General features: G+C 41.7%; 1 protein-coding gene across 2 annotated transcripts in view; it reads right to left on the reverse strand.

Annotated features, from left to right (window-relative positions):
- The window catches only part of KDM1B (lysine demethylase 1B), a 97,935-nt gene that overhangs the window by 15,719 nt on the left and 62,157 nt on the right, over nt 1–20,059 (reverse strand). For both annotated transcript variants that reach the window (XM_083187864.1, XM_083187865.1), the window contains exons 16-19: nt 19,528–19,602; nt 18,943–19,059; nt 18,609–18,734; nt 18,345–18,467 (exon numbers count right to left, since the gene is read on the reverse strand). In XM_083187864.1, the coding sequence (XP_083043990.1) occupies nt 18,345–18,467; nt 18,609–18,734; nt 18,943–19,059; nt 19,528–19,602 (441 nt within the window). The remainder of the gene's footprint in view (nt 1–18,344; nt 18,468–18,608; nt 18,735–18,942; nt 19,060–19,527; nt 19,603–20,059) is intronic.

The raw sequence follows: 20,059 nt of genomic DNA on the forward strand, positions 1-20,059 counted from the left end.
CACTATACCCCTAGATGAATTCCCTGAGGGGTGTAGTTTGCAAAATGGGGTCACTTGTGGGGGGGTTCCACTGTATTGGTGCAACATAGCACCCACCATTCATTCCACCAGAATCTGTGCTGCAAAATCCAAAAATCACTCCTTCCCTTCTGAGTCCTGCCATGCACCCAACTGGTATTTTTTGGTCACATGTGAGGCATTGCCGTACTCGGGAGAAATTGGGGCACAGATTTTGGGGTGCTTTTTCTCCTTCATACCTTCTGAAAATGAAAAATTTTGAGCCAGAACTGCATTTTTGTGTAAAAAATGTAATTTTTCATTTTCACTGCCCACTTGTATCAAAATTGGTGAAACCCCTGGGGGTTTGAAATGTACACTATACCCCTAGATGAATTCCCTGAGGGGTGTAGTTTGCAAAATGGGGTCACTTGTGGGGGGGTTCCACTGTATTGGTGCTTGGGGGGTCTTGCTAATGCGACATAGCACCCACCAAAATTCCACCAGAATCTGAGCTGCAAAATCCAAAAATCACTCCTTCCCTTCTGAGTCCTGCCATGCACCCAACTGGTATTTTTTGGTCACATGTGAGGCATTGCCGTACTCGGGAGAAATTGGGGCACAGATTTTGGGGTGCTTTTTCTCCTTCATACCTTCTGAAAATGAAAAATTTTGAGCCAGAACTGCATTTTTGTGTAAAAAATGTAATTTTTCATTTTCACTGCCCACTTGTATCAAAATTGGTGAAACCCCTGGGGGTTTGAAATGTACACTATACCCCTAGATGAATTCCCTGAGGGGTGTAGTTTGCAAAATGGGGTCACTTGTGGGGGGGTTCCACTGTATTGGTGCTTGGGGGGTCTTGCTAATGCGACATAGCACCCACCAAAATTCCACCAGAATCTGAGCTGCAAAATCCAAAAATCACTCCTTCCCTTCTGAGTCCTGCCATGCACCCAACTGGTATTTTTTGGTCACATGTGAGGCATTGCCGTACTCGGGAGAAATTGGGGCACAGATTTTGGGGTGCTTTTTCTCCTTCATACCTTCTGAAAATGAAAAATTTTGAGCCAGAACTGCATTTTTGTGTAAAAAATGTAATTTTTCATTTTCACTGCCCACTTGTATCAAAATTGGTGAAACCCCTGGGGGTTTGAAATGTACACTATACCCCTAGATGAATTCCCTGAGGGGTGTAGTTTGCAAAATGGGGTCACTTGTGGGGGGGTTCCACTGTATTGGTGCTTGGGGGGTCTTGCTAATGCGACATAGCACCCACCAAAATTCCACCAGAATCTGAGCCGCAAAATCCAAAAATCACTCCTTCCGTTCTGAGTCCTGCCATGCACCCAACTGGTATTTTTTGGTCACATGTGAGGCATTGCCGTACTCGGGAGAAATTGGGGCACATATTTTGGGGTGCTTTTTCTCCTTCATACCTTCTGAAAATGAAAAATTTTGAGCCAGAACTGCATTTTCGTGTAAAAAAATGTAATTTTTCATTTTCACTGCCCACTTGTATCAAAATTGGTGACCCCTGTGGGTTTGAAATGTACACTATACCCCTAGATGAATTCCCTGAGGGGTGTACTTTGCAAAATGGGGTGACTTGTGGGGGGGTTCCACTGTATTGGTGCAACATAGCACCCACCATTCATTCCACCAGAATCTGAGCCGCAAAATCCAAAAATCACTCCTTCCCTTCTGAGTCCTGCCATGCACCCAACTGGTATTTTTTGGTCACATGTGAGGCATTGCCGTACTCGGGAGAAATTGGGGCACAGATTTTGGGGTGCTTTGTCTCCTTCATACCTTCTGAAAATGACAAATTTGGAGCCAGAACTGCATTTTTGTGTAAAAAATTGTAATTTTTCATTTTCACTGCCCACTTGTATCAAAATTGGTGAAACCCCTGTGGGTTTGAAATGTACACTATACCCCTAGATGAATTCCCTGAGGGGTGTAGTTTGCAAAATGGGGTCACTTGTGGGGGGGTTCCACTGTATTGGTGCTTTGGGGGTCTTGCTAATGCGACATAGCACCCACCAAAATTCCACCAGAATCTGAGCTGCAAAATCCAAAAATCACTCCTTCCCTTCTGAGTCCTGCCATGCACCCAACTGGTATTTTTTGGTCACATGTGAGGCATTGCCGTACTTGGGAGAAATTGGGGCACAGATTTTGGGGTGCTTTTTCTCCTTCATACCTTCTGAAAATGAAAAATTTTGAGCCAGAACTGCATTTTTGTGTAAAAAATGTAATTTTTCATTTTCACTGCCCACTTGTATCAAAATTGGTGAAACCCCTGGGGGTTTGAAATGTACACTATACCCCTAAATGAATTCCCTGAGGGGTGTAGTTTGCAAAATGGGGTCACTTGTGGGGGGGTTCCACTGTATTGGTGCTTGGGGGGTCTTGCTAATGCGACATAGCACCCACCAAAATTCCACCAGAATCTGAGCCGCAAAATCCAAAAATCACTCCTTCCGTTCTGAGTCCTGCCATGCACCCAACTGGTATTTTTTGGTCACATGTGAGGCATTGCCGTACTCGGGAGAAATTGGGGCACATATTTTGGGGTGCTTTTTCTCCTTCATACCTTCTGAAAATGAAAAATTTTGAGCCAGAACTGCATTTTTGTGTAAAAAATGTAATTTTTCATTTTCACTGCCCACTTGTATCAAAATTGGTGAAACCCCTGGGGGTTTGAAATGTACACTATACCCCTAGATGAATTCCCTGAGGGGTGTACTTTGCAAAATGGGGTGACTTGTGGGGGGGTTCCACTGTATTGGTGCAACATACCACCCACCATTCATTCCACCATAATCTGAGCCGCAAAATCCAAAAATCACTCCTTCCCTTCTGAGTCCTGCCATGCACCCAACTGGTATTTTTTGGTCACATGTGAGGCATTGCCGTACTCGGGAGAAATTGGGGCACAGATTTTGGGGTGCTTTTTCTCCTTCATACCTTCTGAAAATGAAAAATTTTGAGCCAGAACTGCATTTTTGTGTAAAAAAATGTAATTTTTCATTTTCACTGCCCACTTGTATCAAAATTGGTGAAACCCCTGGGGGTTTGAAATGTACACTATACCCCTAGATGAATTCCCTGAGGGGTGTAGTTTGCAAAATGGGGTCACTTGTGGGGGGGTTCCACTGTATTGGTGCTTTGGGGGTCTTGCTAATGCGACATAGCACCCACCATCATTCCACCAGAATTTGTGCTGCAAAATCCAAATATCACTCCTTCCCTTCTGAGTCCTGCAACTTTTTGGTCACACATGAGGCATTGCCGTACTCGGGAGAAATTGGGGCACAGATTTTGGGGTGCTTTTTCTCCATCATACCTTCTGAAAATGAAAAATTTTGAGCCAGAACTGCATTTTTGTGTAAAAAAATTTAATTTTTCATTTTCACTGCCCACTTGTATCAAAATTGGTGAAACCCCTGGGGGTTTGAAATGTACACTATACCCCTAGATGAATTCCCTGAGGGGTGTAGTTTGCAAAATGGGGTCACTTGTGGGGGGGTTCCACTGTATTGGTGCAACATAGCACCCACCATTCATTCCACCAGAATCTGTGCTGCAAAATCCAAAAATCACTCCTTCCCTTCTGAGTCCTGCCATGCACCCAACTGGTATTTTTTGGTCACATGTGAGGCATTGCCGTACTCGGGAGAAATTGGGGCACAGATTTTGGGGTGCTTTTTCTCCTTCATACCTTCTGAAAATGAAAAATTTTGAGCCAGAACTGCATTTTTGTGTAAAAAATGTAATTTTTCATTTTCACTGCCCACTTGTATCAAAATTGGTGAAACCCCTGGGGGTTTGAAATGTACACTATACCCCTAGATGAATTCCCTGAGGGGTGTAGTTTGCAAAATGGGGTCACTTGTGGGGGGGTTCCACTGTATTGGTGCTTGGGGGGTCTTGCTAATGCGACATAGCACCCACCAAAATTCCACCAGAATCTGAGCTGCAAAATCCAAAAATCACTCCTTCCCTTCTGAGTCCTGCCATGCACCCAACTGGTATTTTTTGGTCACATGTGAGGCATTGCCGTACTCGGGAGAAATTGGGGCACAGATTTTGGGGTGCTTTTTCTCCTTCATACCTTCTGAAAATGAAAAATTTTGAGCCAGAACTGCATTTTTGTGTAAAAAATGTAATTTTTCATTTTCACTGCCCACTTGTATCAAAATTGGTGAAACCCCTGGGGGTTTGAAATGTACACTATACCCCTAGATGAATTCCCTGAGGGGTGTAGTTTGCAAAATGGGGTCACTTGTGGGGGGGTTCCACTGTATTGGTGCTTGGGGGGTCTTGCTAATGCGACATAGCACCCACCAAAATTCCACCAGAATCTGAGCTGCAAAATCCAAAAATCACTCCTTCCCTTCTGAGTCCTGCCATGCACCCAACTGGTATTTTTTGGTCACATGTGAGGCATTGCCGTACTCGGGAGAAATTGGGGCACAGATTTTGGGGTGCTTTTTCTCCTTCATACCTTCTGAAAATGAAAAATTTTGAGCCAGAACTGCATTTTTGTGTAAAAAATGTAATTTTTCATTTTCACTGCCCACTTGTATCAAAATTGGTGAAACCCCTGGGGGTTTGAAATGTACACTATACCCCTAGATGAATTCCCTGAGGGGTGTAGTTTGCAAAATGGGGTCACTTGTGGGGGGGTTCCACTGTATTGGTGCTTGGGGGGTCTTGCTAATGCGACATAGCACCCACCAAAATTCCACCAGAATCTGAGCCGCAAAATCCAAAAATCACTCCTTCCGTTCTGAGTCCTGCCATGCACCCAACTGGTATTTTTTGGTCACATGTGAGGCATTGCCGTACTCGGGAGAAATTGGGGCACATATTTTGGGGTGCTTTTTCTCCTTCATACCTTCTGAAAATGAAAAATTTTGAGCCAGAACTGCATTTTTGTGTAAAAAAATGTAATTTTTCATTTTCACTGCCCACTTGTATCAAAATTGGTGACCCCTGTGGGTTTGAAATGTACACTATACCCCTAGATGAATTCCCTGAGGGGTGTACTTTGCAAAATGGGGTGACTTGTGGGGGGGTTCCACTGTATTGGTGCAACATAGCACCCACCATTCATTCCACCAGAATCTGAGCCGCAAAATCCAAAAATCACTCCTTCCCTTCTGAGTCCTGCCATGCACCCAACTGGTATTTTTTGGTCACATGTGAGGCATTGCCGTACTCGGGAGAAATTGGGGCACAGATTTTGGGGTGCTTTGTCTCCTTCATACCTTCTGAAAATGACAAATTTGGAGCCAGAACTGCATTTTTGTGTAAAAAATTGTAATTTTTCATTTTCACTGCCCACTTGTATCAAAATTGGTGAAACCCCTGTGGGTTTGAAATGTACACTATACCCCTAGATGAATTCCCTGAGGGGTGTAGTTTGCAAAATGGGGTCACTTGTGGGGGGGTTCCACTGTATTGGTGCTTTGGGGGTCTTGCTAATGCGACATAGCACCCACCAAAATTCCACCAGAATCTGAGCTGCAAAATCCAAAAATCACTCCTTCCCTTCTGAGTCCTGCCATGCACCCAACTGGTATTTTTTGGTCACATGTGAGGCATTGCCGTACTTGGGAGAAATTGGGGCACAGATTTTGGGGTGCTTTTTCTCCTTCATACCTTCTGAAAATGAAAAATTTTGAGCCAGAACTGCATTTTTGTGTAAAAAATGTAATTTTTCATTTTCACTGCCCACTTGTATCAAAATTGGTGAAACCCCTGGGGGTTTGAAATGTACACTATACCCCTAAATGAATTCCCTGAGGGGTGTAGTTTGCAAAATGGGGTCACTTGTGGGGGGGTTCCACTGTATTGGTGCTTGGGGGGTCTTGCTAATGCGACATAGCACCCACCAAAATTCCACCAGAATCTGAGCCGCAAAATCCAAAAATCACTCCTTCCGTTCTGAGTCCTGCCATGCACCCAACTGGTATTTTTTGGTCACATGTGAGGCATTGCCGTACTCGGGAGAAATTGGGGCACATATTTTGGGGTGCTTTTTCTCCTTCATACCTTCTGAAAATGAAAAATTTTGAGCCAGAACTGCATTTTTGTGTAAAAAATGTAATTTTTCATTTTCACTGCCCACTTGTATCAAAATTGGTGAAACCCCTGGGGGTTTGAAATGTACACTATACCCCTAGATGAATTCCCTGAGGGGTGTACTTTGCAAAATGGGGTGACTTGTGGGGGGGTTCCACTGTATTGGTGCAACATAGCACCCACCATTCATTCCACCAGAATCTGTGCTGCAAAATCCAAAAATCACTCCTTCCCTTCTGAGTCCTGCCATGCACCCAACTGGTATTTTTTGGTCACATGTGAGGCATTGCCGTACTCGGGAGAAATTGGGGCACAGATTTTGGGGTGCTTTGTCTCCTTCATACCTTCTGAAAATGACAAATTTGGAGCCAGAACTGCATTTTTGTGTAAAAAAATGTAATTTTTAATTTTCACTGCCCACTTGTATCAAAATTGGTGAAACCCCTGGGGGTTTGAAATGTACACTATACCCCTAGATGAATTCCCTGAGGGGTGTAGTTTGCAAAATGGGGTCACTTGTGGGGGGGTTCCTAACTTTTAGCATCTTATGGTGCCTAGAAACCTACATGGTGCCTAAAAAATAATCTCATAAACAGGAGGCTCCAAAATCAAGTAGGTGCTCCTTCTATTATGAAGCCTGTGGTTTGGTCACCGTGCACACTAGGGCCACATATAGGATATTTATGAAAACAAAAGAATTGGGGGAATCAATTTTCAGTCACATTTCTCTAGTAAAATGTACTGTGTTCCTTAGAAAAATGTATTAAAATTGCAAATCTGCAAAAAAAAAGAAATTTTGAAATTTCACCTACACTTTGTTTTAATTCCTGTGAAACACCTAAAGGGTTAACAAACTTCCAAAATGCTGTTTTGAATACTGTGAGGGGTGCAGTTTTTGAAATGGCATCATTTATGGGGGTGTCTCACATACAAGTCCCTCAAAGTCACATCAGAACTGAACTGGTCCCTAAAAAAATCAGTGTTTGAAATTTTCTTGAAAATTTGAGAATTTGCTATTCATATTGTAAGCCTCCTAGTGTCCCAAAAAATTAAAAGGAAGTTGAAATAATGATGTCAACATAAAGTAGACATATGGTCTTTGTTAGTTATTAACTATTTTGAGTGGTATGATTATTTGTCTCACAAGCAGAAAATTTAACATTTTGCAAATTGCTAAATTTTCCATTTTTTTACGACATTTTGGTATTTTTCACAAAAAAACACAGACTGCATCGACCCAAATTTACCACTAACTTGAAGTACAATGTGTCACGAAAAAACAATCTCAAAATCACTGGGATAAGTAAAAGCAAAAAAAAGTTATCCCCACTTAAGTGAGACATGTCAGATTTGAAAAAAAGGGCTCTGTCAGGAACGCAAAAACTGGCTCTGTCAGGAAGGGGTTAATAAGTGCAGAGTTATATCCAAGAAGGAGTGGTGTGTTTAGTAGAATTGTGCAGAAGGTGGGAGTGGTTTTCTGCTCAGGTGGGTAGCTGATTAGTAGAGCAGTATAAGAACAGCAGGGGGCAAGTGAATGTAATGAACTTGTGAATTTTGAACTGCCATTTTATTCTAAGTGCCATTTTTAATAAGTGCAGAGTTATATCCAAGAAGGAGTGGTGTGTTTAGTAGAATTGTGCAGAAGGTGGGAGTGGTTTTCTGCTCAGGTGGGTAGCTGATTAGTAGAGCAGTATAAGAACAGCAGGGGGCAAGTGAATGTAATGAACTTGTGAATTTTGAACTGCCATTTTATTCTAAGTGCCATTTTTAATAAGTGCAGAGTTATATCCAAGAAGGAGTGGTGTGTTTAGTAGAATGGTGCAGAAGGTGGGAGTGGTTTTCTGCTCAGGTGGGTAGCTGATTAGTAGAGCAGTATAAGAACAGCAGGGGGCAAGTGAATGTAATGAACTTGTGAATTTTGAACTGCCATTTTATTCTAAGTGCCATTTTTAATAAGTGCAGAGTTATATCCAAGAAGGAGTGGTGTGTTTAGTAGAATTGTGCAGAAGGTGGGAGTGGTTTTCTGCTCAGGTGGGTAGCTGATTAGTAGAGCAGTATAAGAACAGCAGGGGGCAAGTGAATGTAATGAACTTGTGAATTTTGAACTGCCATTTTATTCTAAGTGCCATTTTTAATAAGTGCAGAGTTATATCCAAGAAGGAGTGGTGTGTTTAGTAGAATTGTGCAGAAGGTGGGAGTGGTTTTCTGCTCAGGTGGGTAGCTGATTAGTAGAGCAGTATAAGAACAGCAGGGGGCAAGTGAATGTAATGAACTTGTGAATTTTGAACTGCCATTTTATTCTAAGTGCCATTTTTAATAAGTGCAGAGTTATATCCAAGAAGGAGTGGTGTGTTTAGTAGAATTGTGCAGAAGGTGGGAGTGGTTTTCTGCTCAGGTGGGTAGCTGATTAGTAGAGCAGTATAAGAACAGCAGGGGGCAAGTGAATGTAATGAACTTGTGAATTTTGAACTGCCATTTTATTCTAAGTGCCATTTTTAATAAGTGCAGAGTTATATCCAAGAAGGAGTGGTGTGTTTAGTAGAATTGTGCAGAAGGTGGGAGTGGTTTTCTGCTCAGGTGGGTAGCTGATTAGTAGAGCAGTATAAGAACAGCAGGGGGCAAGTGAATGTAATGAACTTGTGAATTTTGAACTGCCATTTTATTCTAAATGCCATTTTTAATAAGTGCAGAGTTATATCCAAGAAGGAGTGGTGTGTTTAGTAGAATTGTGCAGAAGGTGGGAGTGGTTTTCTGCTCAGGTGGGTAGCTGATTAGTAGAGCAGTATAAGAACAGCAGGGGGCAAGTGAATGTAATGAACTTGTGAATTTTGAACTGCCATTTTATTCTAAGTGCCATTTTTAATAAGTGCAGAGTTATATCCAAGAAGGAGTGGTGTGTTTAGTAGAATTGTGCAGAAGGTGGGAGTGGTTTTCTGCTCAGGTGGGTAGCTGATTAGTAGAGCAGTATAAGAACAGCAGGGGGCAAGTGAATGTAATGAACTTGTGAATTTTGAACTGCCATTTGAACTGCCATTTTATTCTAAGTGCCATTTTTAATAAGTGCAGAGTTATATCCAAGAAGGAGTGGTGTGTTTAGTAGAATTGTGCAGAAGGTGGGAGTGGTTTTCTGCTCAGGTGGGTAGCTGATTAGTAGAGCAGTATAAGAACAGCAGGGGGCAAGTGAATGTAATGAACTTGTGAATTTTGAACTGCCATTTTATTCTAAGTGCCATTTTTAATAAGTGCAGAGTTATATCCAAGAAGGAGTGGTGTGTTTAGTAGAATTGTGCAGAAGGTGGGAGTGGTTTTCTGCTCAGGTGGGTAGCTGATTAGTAGAGCAGTATAAGAACAGCAGGGGGCAAGTGAATGTAATGAACTTGTGAATTTTGAACTGCCATTTTATTCTAAGTGCCATTTTTAATAAGTGCAGAGTTATATCCAAGAAGGAGTGGTGTGTTTAGTAGAATTGTGCAGAAGGTGGGAGTGGTTTTCTGCTCAGGTGGGTAGCTGATTAGTAGAGCAGTATAAGAACAGCAGGGGGCAAGTGAATGTAATGAACTTGTGAATTTTGAACTGCCATTTTATTCTAAGTGCCATTTTTAATAAGTGCAGAGTTATATCCAAGAAGGAGTGGTGTGTTTAGTAGAATTGTGCAGAAGGTGGGAGTGGTTTTCTGCTCAGGTGGGTAGCTGATTAGTAGAGCAGTATAAGAACAGCAGGGGGCAAGTGAATGTAATGAACTTGTGAATTTTGAACTGCCATTTTATTCTAAGTGCCATTTTTAATAAGTGCAGAGTTATATCCAAGAAGGAGTGGTGTGTTTAGTAGAATTGTGCAGAAGGTGGGAGTGGTTTTCTGCTCAGGTGGGTAGCTGATTAGTAGAGCAGTATAAGAACAGCAGGGGGCAAGTGAATGTAATGAACTTGTGAATTTTGAACTGCCATTTTATTCTAAGTGCCATTTTTAATAAGTGCAGAGTTATATCCAAGAAGGAGTGGTGTGTTTAGTAGAATTGTGCAGAAGGTGGGAATGGTTTTCTGCTCAGGTGGGTAGCTGATTAGTAGAGCAGTATAAGAACAGCAGGGGGCAAGTGAATGTAATGAACTTGTGAATTTTGAACTGCCATTTTATTCTAAGTGCCATTTTTAATAAGTGCAGAGTTATATCCAAGAAGGAGTGGTGTGTTTAGTAGAATTGTGCAGAAGGTGGGAATGGTTTTCTGCTCAGGTGGGTAGCTGATTAGTAGAGCAGTATAAGAACAGCAGGGGGCAAGTGAATGTAATGAACTTGTGAATTTTGAACTGCCATTTTATTCTAAGTGCCATTTTTAATAAGTGCAGAGTTATATCCAAGAAGGAGTTACATCCAGGAAGGGGTACAACCAGGTTGCAATAGGCTTCTGTCCCTTCTGTTTCTGTTTTTTTTTTTTCTTGCTTGAAGCCCAGGTGCCTGACCTGTTAAAGGGTCCACAAAGTGCAGATAGTGTGCTGCATGATCTGAGAGTGGGCCACTGAGAAAAACGTGCAACTGGAAGAAATTACAGAGGAAGCGGACAGATACAGAGTGGTGTGTCCGCAAACTGCAAGACAGCCAGTATCAGCAGGAGACCAGAGGACAAGATTAGAGCCCTACTGTCGCTGCTGCAGACACATCAGGTGTGAGGACACCAGGAGTGTGACACAGCTGCAGGAACAGATAAGTATCAACTTTCTTATATTTTGATAGAAATTAACTTGTAGTGTGTAATTGCATTGTAATTTAACTCTCTATTGTATACTAGGGGGTTAGTCGCAGGGAGGTAGATAAAATGGGTGGGGCCCTGATTGAGAATCTCACTCAGTGCATGTTGTGCAAGATGTATGCGCACCTGGAGCATGAGTCCCAGTGCGAATACATCTGCACGAGATGTGAGCGAACGTCCGCCCTGGAAGCCCAGGTCACTGATCTAGAGTGGGCCGTTCAGCGACTGAGAGACATTTACAATCTTGAGCAAAGCCTAAATAGAACGGTGGAGGAGTTGCAGATGGGGTCACTGGTAGAGGAGGAGGAGGAGGATCAGGCAGCCAGCTGGGTCACGGTTAGAAGGGGAAACAAGAGGGACAGGAGGAACAGGAACGACATCTCGGATCTATCACACCCAAACAAATTTGCCCGGTTGGACGAAGTTTCGGGGGAGGATAGAGACGAAATGACGGAGCTGGAGGATACGGCTCCCTCTAGCAACCGGAGGAGCGGTCCCTCTAGCTCAAACGGGATGACAGTTAGTGAGGTACCAAGGCAGATAGTGGTGGTAGGGGATTCCATCATTAGGAGAACCTAAGGGCAATCTGCTATCGGGACCGCGATCGCCGCACGCTCTGTTGCCTCCCGGGTGCTCGGGTACGGCACATCGCGGACCGAGTCGACAGATTGTTGGGAGGGGCTGGGAGCAACCCGGCGATCTTGGTGCACATCGGCACCAACGACAAAGTCAATGGTAGGTGGGATGTCCTCAAGAAAGAGTATAGGGAATTAGGTAAGAAATTAAAGGCGAGGACATTTAGGGTAATTTTCTCGGAAATATTACCAGTGCCACGCGCTAGCTCAGGGAGGCAGAAAGAGATCAGGGAGGTAAATGTGTGGCTTAAGGATTGGTGTAGGAAAGAGGGATTCGTGTTCATGGAACACTGGGCGGACTTCTCGGTCAGGCGCCATCTTTTTTGCCGTGATGGATTGCACCTGAACGAGGAGGGGGCTGCGGTGCTGGGGGGAAGGATGGTTAGAGGGTTGGAGGAGATTTTAAACTAGACAATGGGGGGGGTGGGGGCAGCAAGACATTATGGGACCATCAGGGAGAGAAGCCGGACTGGGATCAGGAATCATATGGGGGAAGGAGATGATGGGGGGGACGGAGACATAGACAAAGTCCTGGGACATAACAAGGGTATAATCGGGGGTAACTCTCAGGGTGCATCAGGAATGTCATGTAATAAAATGTTATGTTGTAACAGTCACGTTACCCCACTACAGTTCTTAGGTACAGATGATCTTAGTATACGGGAAGGAGGGAAGGACAGAGGAAGAATTCCCAGAACTATAAAGAGGGCAGGCAGTGTGCATGGTGGGGAGGCCTGTAGAGTCTATTGAAGGGGAGAGGGGAAAGAGGAAGCTAGTAAAGAATTCAAATGGGTCCTGGGGTGAAACTAATCACAATATTAGAGCCATATCTAAAAATAAACATAAATTAAAATGCTTACTGGCTAATGCAAGAAGCTTAGTGAGTAAAATCGGGGAGCTAGAAACGGTGATCAGTAGGGACGACTACGACATCATTGGTATTACAGAAACATGGTGTAATGAGTCGCATGACTGGGCATTAAACATGGAGGGATATACACTCTACAGGAAAGACAGGGAAAATAGAAGGGGCGGGGGGGTGTGTGCCTATATGTAAATAATAACTTAACATCATGTGAGAAAAATATGAGCACAGACCTGGAAGACGACAACTCGGAGACAGTGTGGGCAGAGATAACCGACAATAATAAAAAAACAAAAAACAAATTTATAATAGGGGTATGCTATAGACCACCAAATATAAACGAAAGGGAAGAGTCTCTTCTTTTAAACCAAATCAAACAAGCATCAAATCAGGGTCAGGTATTAATTATGGGGGATTTTAATTTACCCGACATTGATTGGGAAAACGAAACAGGTAAATCAGCAAGAAGCAATGGGTTCTTAAGCTTACTTAAAGACCAGTTTATTACACAAACGGTGGAAACTCCAACTCGTGATGAGGCACTCTTGGACTTAGTTTTAACAAATAACACAGACTTAGTTTCAAACACAAAAGTAATTGAACAATTAGGGAACAGTGGTCACAATATGGTTTCACTGGAAATCAACTTCAGTAAATTACATCCAAAAGGATCTGCAAAAATACTAAACTTCAGAAAAGCGAACTTTGAATTATTCAGGGAAGCCCTAACAGGAATTGGGTGGAAAACAGTTATGGAGGGAAAAAATGCAGAGGAAATGTGGGATACTCTAAAAAAGGTGCTTGATTCACTAACTATTGAATACATTCCTAAAGTAACTAAAGGTAAATTCAACAACAAAAAAGCCACCATGGTTGGACAAAGAAGTAAGGTCAGCTATCAACAATAAAACCAGAGCCTTTAAATTCTATAAAAATAACTTGAATGAGGAGGCGTTCGCAAAATACAAAGAATCAAACAAAACTTGTAAAGGGGTAATCAAAGCAGCTAAAATATTATATGAAGAGTGCATAGCCACTGAAAGCAAAACCAACCCAAAGAAGTTTTTTAAATACATAAATAGTAAACGTTTAATTAAGGAAAACATAGGCCCACTAACTGATACTAGTGGAAAAAGTGTTACTGAGGACAAGGGAAAAGCAAAACTGTTAAATGAGTTCTTCTCATCAGTATTTACTAAGGGAGAGCAGACTGTGGAACGAACATTTACCACAAACGGGACAAATAAGCCAGATCTCATTGTGGATTTCACACCGAAGGAAATACTACTGAGGCTAAGCAAACTCAAAACAAATAAATCACCAGGGCCAGATGGGATTCATCCAAGGGTATTAATGGAATTAAGGGATGAACTAGCTACCCCCCTACATTATATCTTTAGCAAGTCACTATCGTCAGGTATAGTACCAAAAGATTGGAGAATAGCAGAGGTAGTGCCAATATTCAAAAAAGGAAAAAAGGAAGATCCTGCTAATTACAGACCCGTTAGTTTAACATCAATTGTGGGTAAACTATTTGAAGGATTTTTAAGGGATGGTATCCAGAAATATTTAGATCATCACAGTCTACTCAGTGCTAACCAACATGGGTTCGTGAAAAATCGTTCATGCCAAACTAATCTACTAGGGTTCTATGAAGAGGTTAGTAAAAACCTCGATAATGGAAATGCTGTAGATGTGATTTTCCTAGATTTCGCTAAACATTTGATACTGTCCCACACAAGAGATTGATTAATAAAATGGAGAACCTAGGATTGGGTGAAAATATCTGCAGATGGGTAGGGAATTGGCTATGTAATAGAGAACAAAGAGTGGTTGTGAATGGTGCCGTATCAGATATGATACCGGTACTAAATGGAGTGCCCCAGGGTTCGGTTTTGGGGCCCATTTTGTTTAACATTTTTATTAACGATATTGGGATAGGGTTACTCAGCAATGTATCCATCTTTGCGGACGATACAAAACTTAGCAAAGTCATCAAATCATCAGAAGATGTCACCATGCTTCAAAATGATCTTGCAATTCTAGATGAGTGGGCAAAAAAATGGAAGATGAGGTTCAATGTAGATAAATGTAAGGTTATGCACCTTGGGAGACACAACCAGTGTGCAAGTTACAACCTTAGCGGAGAGGAACTGGGTAATTCCATACTTGAAAAGGATCTAGGAGTCCAAATAGACAGCAAACTAGGATGTAGTGCCCATTGTAATGTAGCTACAAAAAAGGCCAACAAAATTCTGGCATGTATTAAGAGGGGAATGGAAACTAGGGACTCAAGGGTAATTATGCCACTATATAAAGCATTGGTGAGACCTCACCTAGAGTACGGAGTACAGTTCTGGGCCCCACACTATAAAAAGGACATCATAGAATTAGAAAAAGTCCAAAGGCGAGCAACAAAGCTTATTAGGGGAATGGAGAATTTAAGCTACGGGGAGAGATTAAGCAATTTGGGACTATTTACATTAGAAAAGAGACGTTTAAGGGGGGACATGCTCAACATGTACAAGTATATCAAGGGCCAATATAAGGAACTGTCACGCACCCTCTTTTCTACTAGAAAGGAATCTAGGACGCGAGGGCATGAGTATAGATTAGAAGATAAAAGATTTCATTCAGCTAGTAGAAAGAATTTCTTTACGGTCAGAACAGTCAAACTCTGGAACTCTCTTCCCAGAGAGGTGGTAACGGCTGGCTCATTAAATGCGTTCAAGGCAAAGTTGGACAAACATTTACTGGAGAAAAACATCCATGGGTACAAATAAGAAATATAATTTGTCTGTAAAATACCAGAACCTACCAAATCAGCAATGGATATCTATACCAGGTTGAACTAGATGGACGCAAGTCTTTTTTCAGCCTTACCTACTATGTAACTATGTAAACCAGAATCAGGCCCATAATTCCAAAGCACATCTCATTTCTGCAGCGAGGTACAAAGCAAGGATACAAATCCAGGTGAATGGAGTAACAGGATAACAATAAATGTGTGCACAATAGGCACGTACCAAATTGGCTTATATAATGGAACTCTGTGAGGGAAGAAACACTAGGAGGGAAGGGCCTGTGCCTGAGAGCTTACAGTCTAAAAGGGAAGCAGACTGATTGGGCTTCTGAGAAGATAAAAGAGTAAGTGAAGACCATATTAGGCAGATATCTGGTATGTAGAGATGTACAGGTGAATAAGTGGCTTTTGAGGGAGTGCTTGAAGCAATGGTTGTTGGGGGATAGTCTATTAGAATGACAGAGAGCATTGCAGAGGATTGGAGCAGTGCAGAAGTGGTCTAAGGGGTAGGAGTGAGACGTGGTGATCAGTGGGGAGGAAAGGCGACGGTCACTGATTAGCCGAAGAGGGCAGGATTCATAAGGCAATGAAATAATCTGGTTAAAGATAATGAGGGAATTAACAAGAGGGAGAGGCATGGTGAATTCTGCAGATATTCAGAAAATAGAACAAAGTGCATCAATGTCTTAATGTAAAAGGTGAATGAGAAATCAACATTAAGGGTGATAGAAAGCCAGCGCACTTGATAAACTGATGAGATGGTGTCAACAATGTGATGGGGAGAGTTGAATATACAAAAAGGATGGAAGACAAAGAGTTAAGTCTTAGACCATTTATGTTTGGTAGTGTTAGGACAACCAAGACGCATTAGCAGGTACTGTAGATCATTTTAAATGTAACAGTGGAGGGAAGTAGAGAAGTCAGGAAGGAGAGGTAAAGTTTGGGGGTCATTATCAGAAATGAGCTGATAAGATCAACAAGCAAGGACATGAGTGAAAAAATTAAGGGACCTAGGACTGATTACTGAGCAATGACTACCGAGAGGGGGTCAGTAGGAGGTGGAGGTTATAATGGAGTAGAAGCGGATTGGCCTTGCACAAACAGAATTTCTGCCTGATGGATGTTAATTTGTAGGTGTAGAAGGAGTCAAAGTCAGAGGGGAAGATGTGCAGAGGGGAGTGCGGCTTAGAAGGGAATAGAAGATGGTGAATTAAGTCAGAGATACAAGAGCAGAAAGATTACGAGAGGTGGTAAATGATCCAGGTATGTGAGGCATAGATTAGAAAAGATGAGAATGAGAGGGAAGAAAGAAGGAATCCCACATCAGCACCTGGATGGACACCAGACCTGGCAGAGTCAGCGAAAGCGAGGTCACCATTGGAAAGCACAAAGTTTTTGTGAGCACTAGGAGGTTTGAGACAAAAAGGTTTTGGACAAGTGCTAGACTACTGCAAATTAATATGGTATTTTTGTGGCATATGAGGAGGGAAGAGAGGGTAGCAGGGGAATGCAGATGAGATTAATAGTTCATGGAGAAGAGCACAAACTGGGACACAGGAGTGAGAGAGTAAGAAGTTTGGTATAGGGTAATGAGGCAAAAGTGAGGGGAAAAATACATATTGTAAGGAGAAGGATGTACAGGCTAACATGCCGCTATGTGATACATATTATAGTGTTATAGGCAGTCAGTATGAGAGAAATGGCAATGCACAATTCAATAGGGCAACTCTCCAATGAGAAAAAGAAAAATGGAAATCATTTGATAATCATGGGAATAAAGCTACAATAATCTGTTAAACTAGTAAGGGAAATCACCATGCCCGGAGGGAATAAACTGTTCCTAAGCAGGAGTAGATTTTCCATGTGAAATGTATGGCTGCCTCAGCCAAAATAGAGAAAGAGGATGTGTGTAGGATTGTAACAATTTATTTTATTTTATTGCTGTTATATGTTAATTTGTTATGTGTTTTCATTTAATTCGTTCTTTGTGCTACACAAGCCCCATGGTGCCGCTTGATACATGGACATACTGGATCTTGCAGTACTACAAGTGCCGGTTTGCCCAAAGTTATAAAAAGTTATGAACAGTCACGAACAATAGGTCCCCTGTGCGCACGCACAGGGGACCGATTGATTTAGAATAACCCCCTATATGTGGCCTGCAAACACTGAGATCTGTAGTTCACCAGGGAGAAACTAAAATGGGACCGATTGATTTAGAATAACCCCCTATATGTGGCCTGCCAACTCTGAGATATGTAGTTCACCAGGGAGAAACTAAAATGAAAAAAAAAAAAAAAAAAAAACACTACCCAAAAAGGTGCAAATGACCCTAGTGCCTTCAGCACAACGATAACTTTTCTAGCTGATTTGGTTGTTATCATTACAAAGGATGTTTATCCTATAGGGAAACTGCAAAGCAATCTGGAAATAAAACATGTAGAGATATAGATTATTACATCATATATTATTTTGTTTTTATTTTTTTCAAACACAGCCTGTAACATCGGAGCGGATTGGCTGGTTGTTTATCACTCTTTATCTCCCACGCGTTTATCTCGTTAAGTCTTAATACATATGCCCCATTGATTCTTGTGGGCTGATTGGAAAAGTAAAGGCACCTACACATTTTAATATTCGATTTATCTATACTGTATTCGCAATCGAAAGAAGGGCAGCACTCACATGTGTGCAGATGGAGGCTCTTTATTACATACTTCAAAATATATTTTGGCTTATAAAAGGTGATATCTGCCTTCAGTTTGTATGTTTTCCCCCAGGATTCAGGAATACATACTGTATAAAGATATTTCAGAATAATCAGAACTTATTGCAGCCTCCATCATTGATGTATCTGCAGGGTGTGCATACGATATGGGGCAGGAGGTGATGGGTGTCCGGTGATAAGGGTTGCCCATCTCCAAAGGTCACAACTCACCCCATGACCCTTACTACAGTAAAAGACAAGTAAAGTGGGTGCATTTTCTCAGCCAGTGCAAGAGTGGACCGCACATGCTCGTAGGGCCCTGCTCTGGGTCTGGAAGTCTAGAGGAACATCACCAGGACCCTACCCACAGTGTGCTATAGAGCCTGGGGATGCACTCCCCCCGTTGCCATTAAATTTAAGCAGTAGTACATTAAATAAGCTCTGAATGAGAAGATACAGAGCACTTTTAGTAATTCCTCTACATGTATTATTGCGCTCACCTGTTCCTTAAACAGCGCCCTGAGGACCACCATGCATTGCTTCACTACTTGCTTATCCTCCATATCCTTAATGGAAATCACAGCCTCTCCAGTGATAACAGACATCAAGATAGCGTTTTTTCCCTGAATTCAATACAAAAGCAAGTGCAAACATACTGTTATGAAAAGCACAAGATAAAACCAATGTCCGATGTTAAAAAAGAAACCAAACAATCCACATGCTACGTGTTTATAAAGGTGTGGTTGCATATATCTGGCATATACCTGTGGATCCATATCATAGAACACCCCAAACAGACCACGTTTGCTGGGATCAGGAGGAATATGGCCAAAGAAATCTGCTCCTTGGACCTTGTTGTCCCAAAATCTATAGGGAAACTGCAAAGCAATCTGGAAATAAAACATGTAGAGATATAGATTACATAAGACCAAATAGAGTATATTCCAAAATAAAGCATTATGAGCAAAGCATTATGTACATAGCGGAGGCTCTAGACCGGGATCAGCCAATACAATCCTGTGCTATTACCAACAGTGGGTACCGTTCTCCTGTAATCTGTGTATATAAGGGATGCCACAGATAAGCAGTGTACTGTACCTTCTCTATGATTCCAGCTCCCAAACTGTTTATCGCTTTCACTTTTTTCTCAGGTAGTGGCGGATTAAACTGAATAATGTTTTTCTGAAGAAGGGCAAGGGGTGCTGTAACCAAAACCTGCAAGAATACATTATAGCAATAATTTAGTTATATACTTACCTATGGTTATTAGGCAGAATAAATTGGTACATAAGTGAGTGACATGCGACTTTCCTTTCCGACGCTTCACTTTATTATGAACAGTGAATATTTCTAGTTTGAGAACCATGAGACAGATTATTGCTGACACACGGGAACCAATGCTTTTACATTACTTCACTAGAATACCTTTCTATTTGAGATGACAGTTGGCTATTAATGAATATGTATATAGTCAAATAAGTTTTATTTATTTAGCAAGCTCTCTCAGGTGCTTTACATACATAAAAAACAATGCACATGAAATAAATAGTGGATGGAAAATAAACCGATCAATACACTTATTTTAATTATTTAAAATGTATAATCTATGTCTTTATATCTCAAGCAACCTTTTCATTCCACTTTTTTTTTTTTTTTTATATAGTGAAATTGTTAGAACATTACCTTTTGAGCGTTGAAAGTTTTCCCATCTGCTGTTCTTAAACAGATTTCTTGACCAGTGTAGTCAACATTTCTGACCTGCAGCAGATGAGATGGGTTCAATTTATGCTAAATATTCTCAAGAATTGTACACACAGACCTCAATGCGCGGATGCCATGTACTTTGTGTACAATTGCATGTTTTAGACACAAAACACATTCAACAAAATAAGACCACGACACATTCATTAAGGTTGGCTGCAGGTTTTAGCTGGTCATTGCCTAGTGGGTCCTACACACATAACGATGTGTGTAGGGTTTCCTAGCTATGCTAGGTCGGCTAGGCAAGTAAGTGAGTGCATCCTACCAAATAATAGACAAGCTTTAGTAAATGTACCTCTTAGTTGGAGACATTTCTTGAAGTGATTTATAAGGAAAAAGTTGTTAATTATGCCCTTAAGAGAGAAATCTAATGGGACCTACACACATGCCGATATTAAAGCATTTTCTAAGCGACGGCTTATTTTGGCAAAGTCGCTTAGTAAATGCACCTACA

Source organism: Crinia signifera, chromosome 5, assembly GCF_055691185.1.
Source record: "Crinia signifera chromosome 5, ASM5569118v1, whole genome shotgun sequence".
NCBI lineage: Eukaryota > Metazoa > Chordata > Amphibia > Anura > Myobatrachidae > Crinia > Crinia signifera.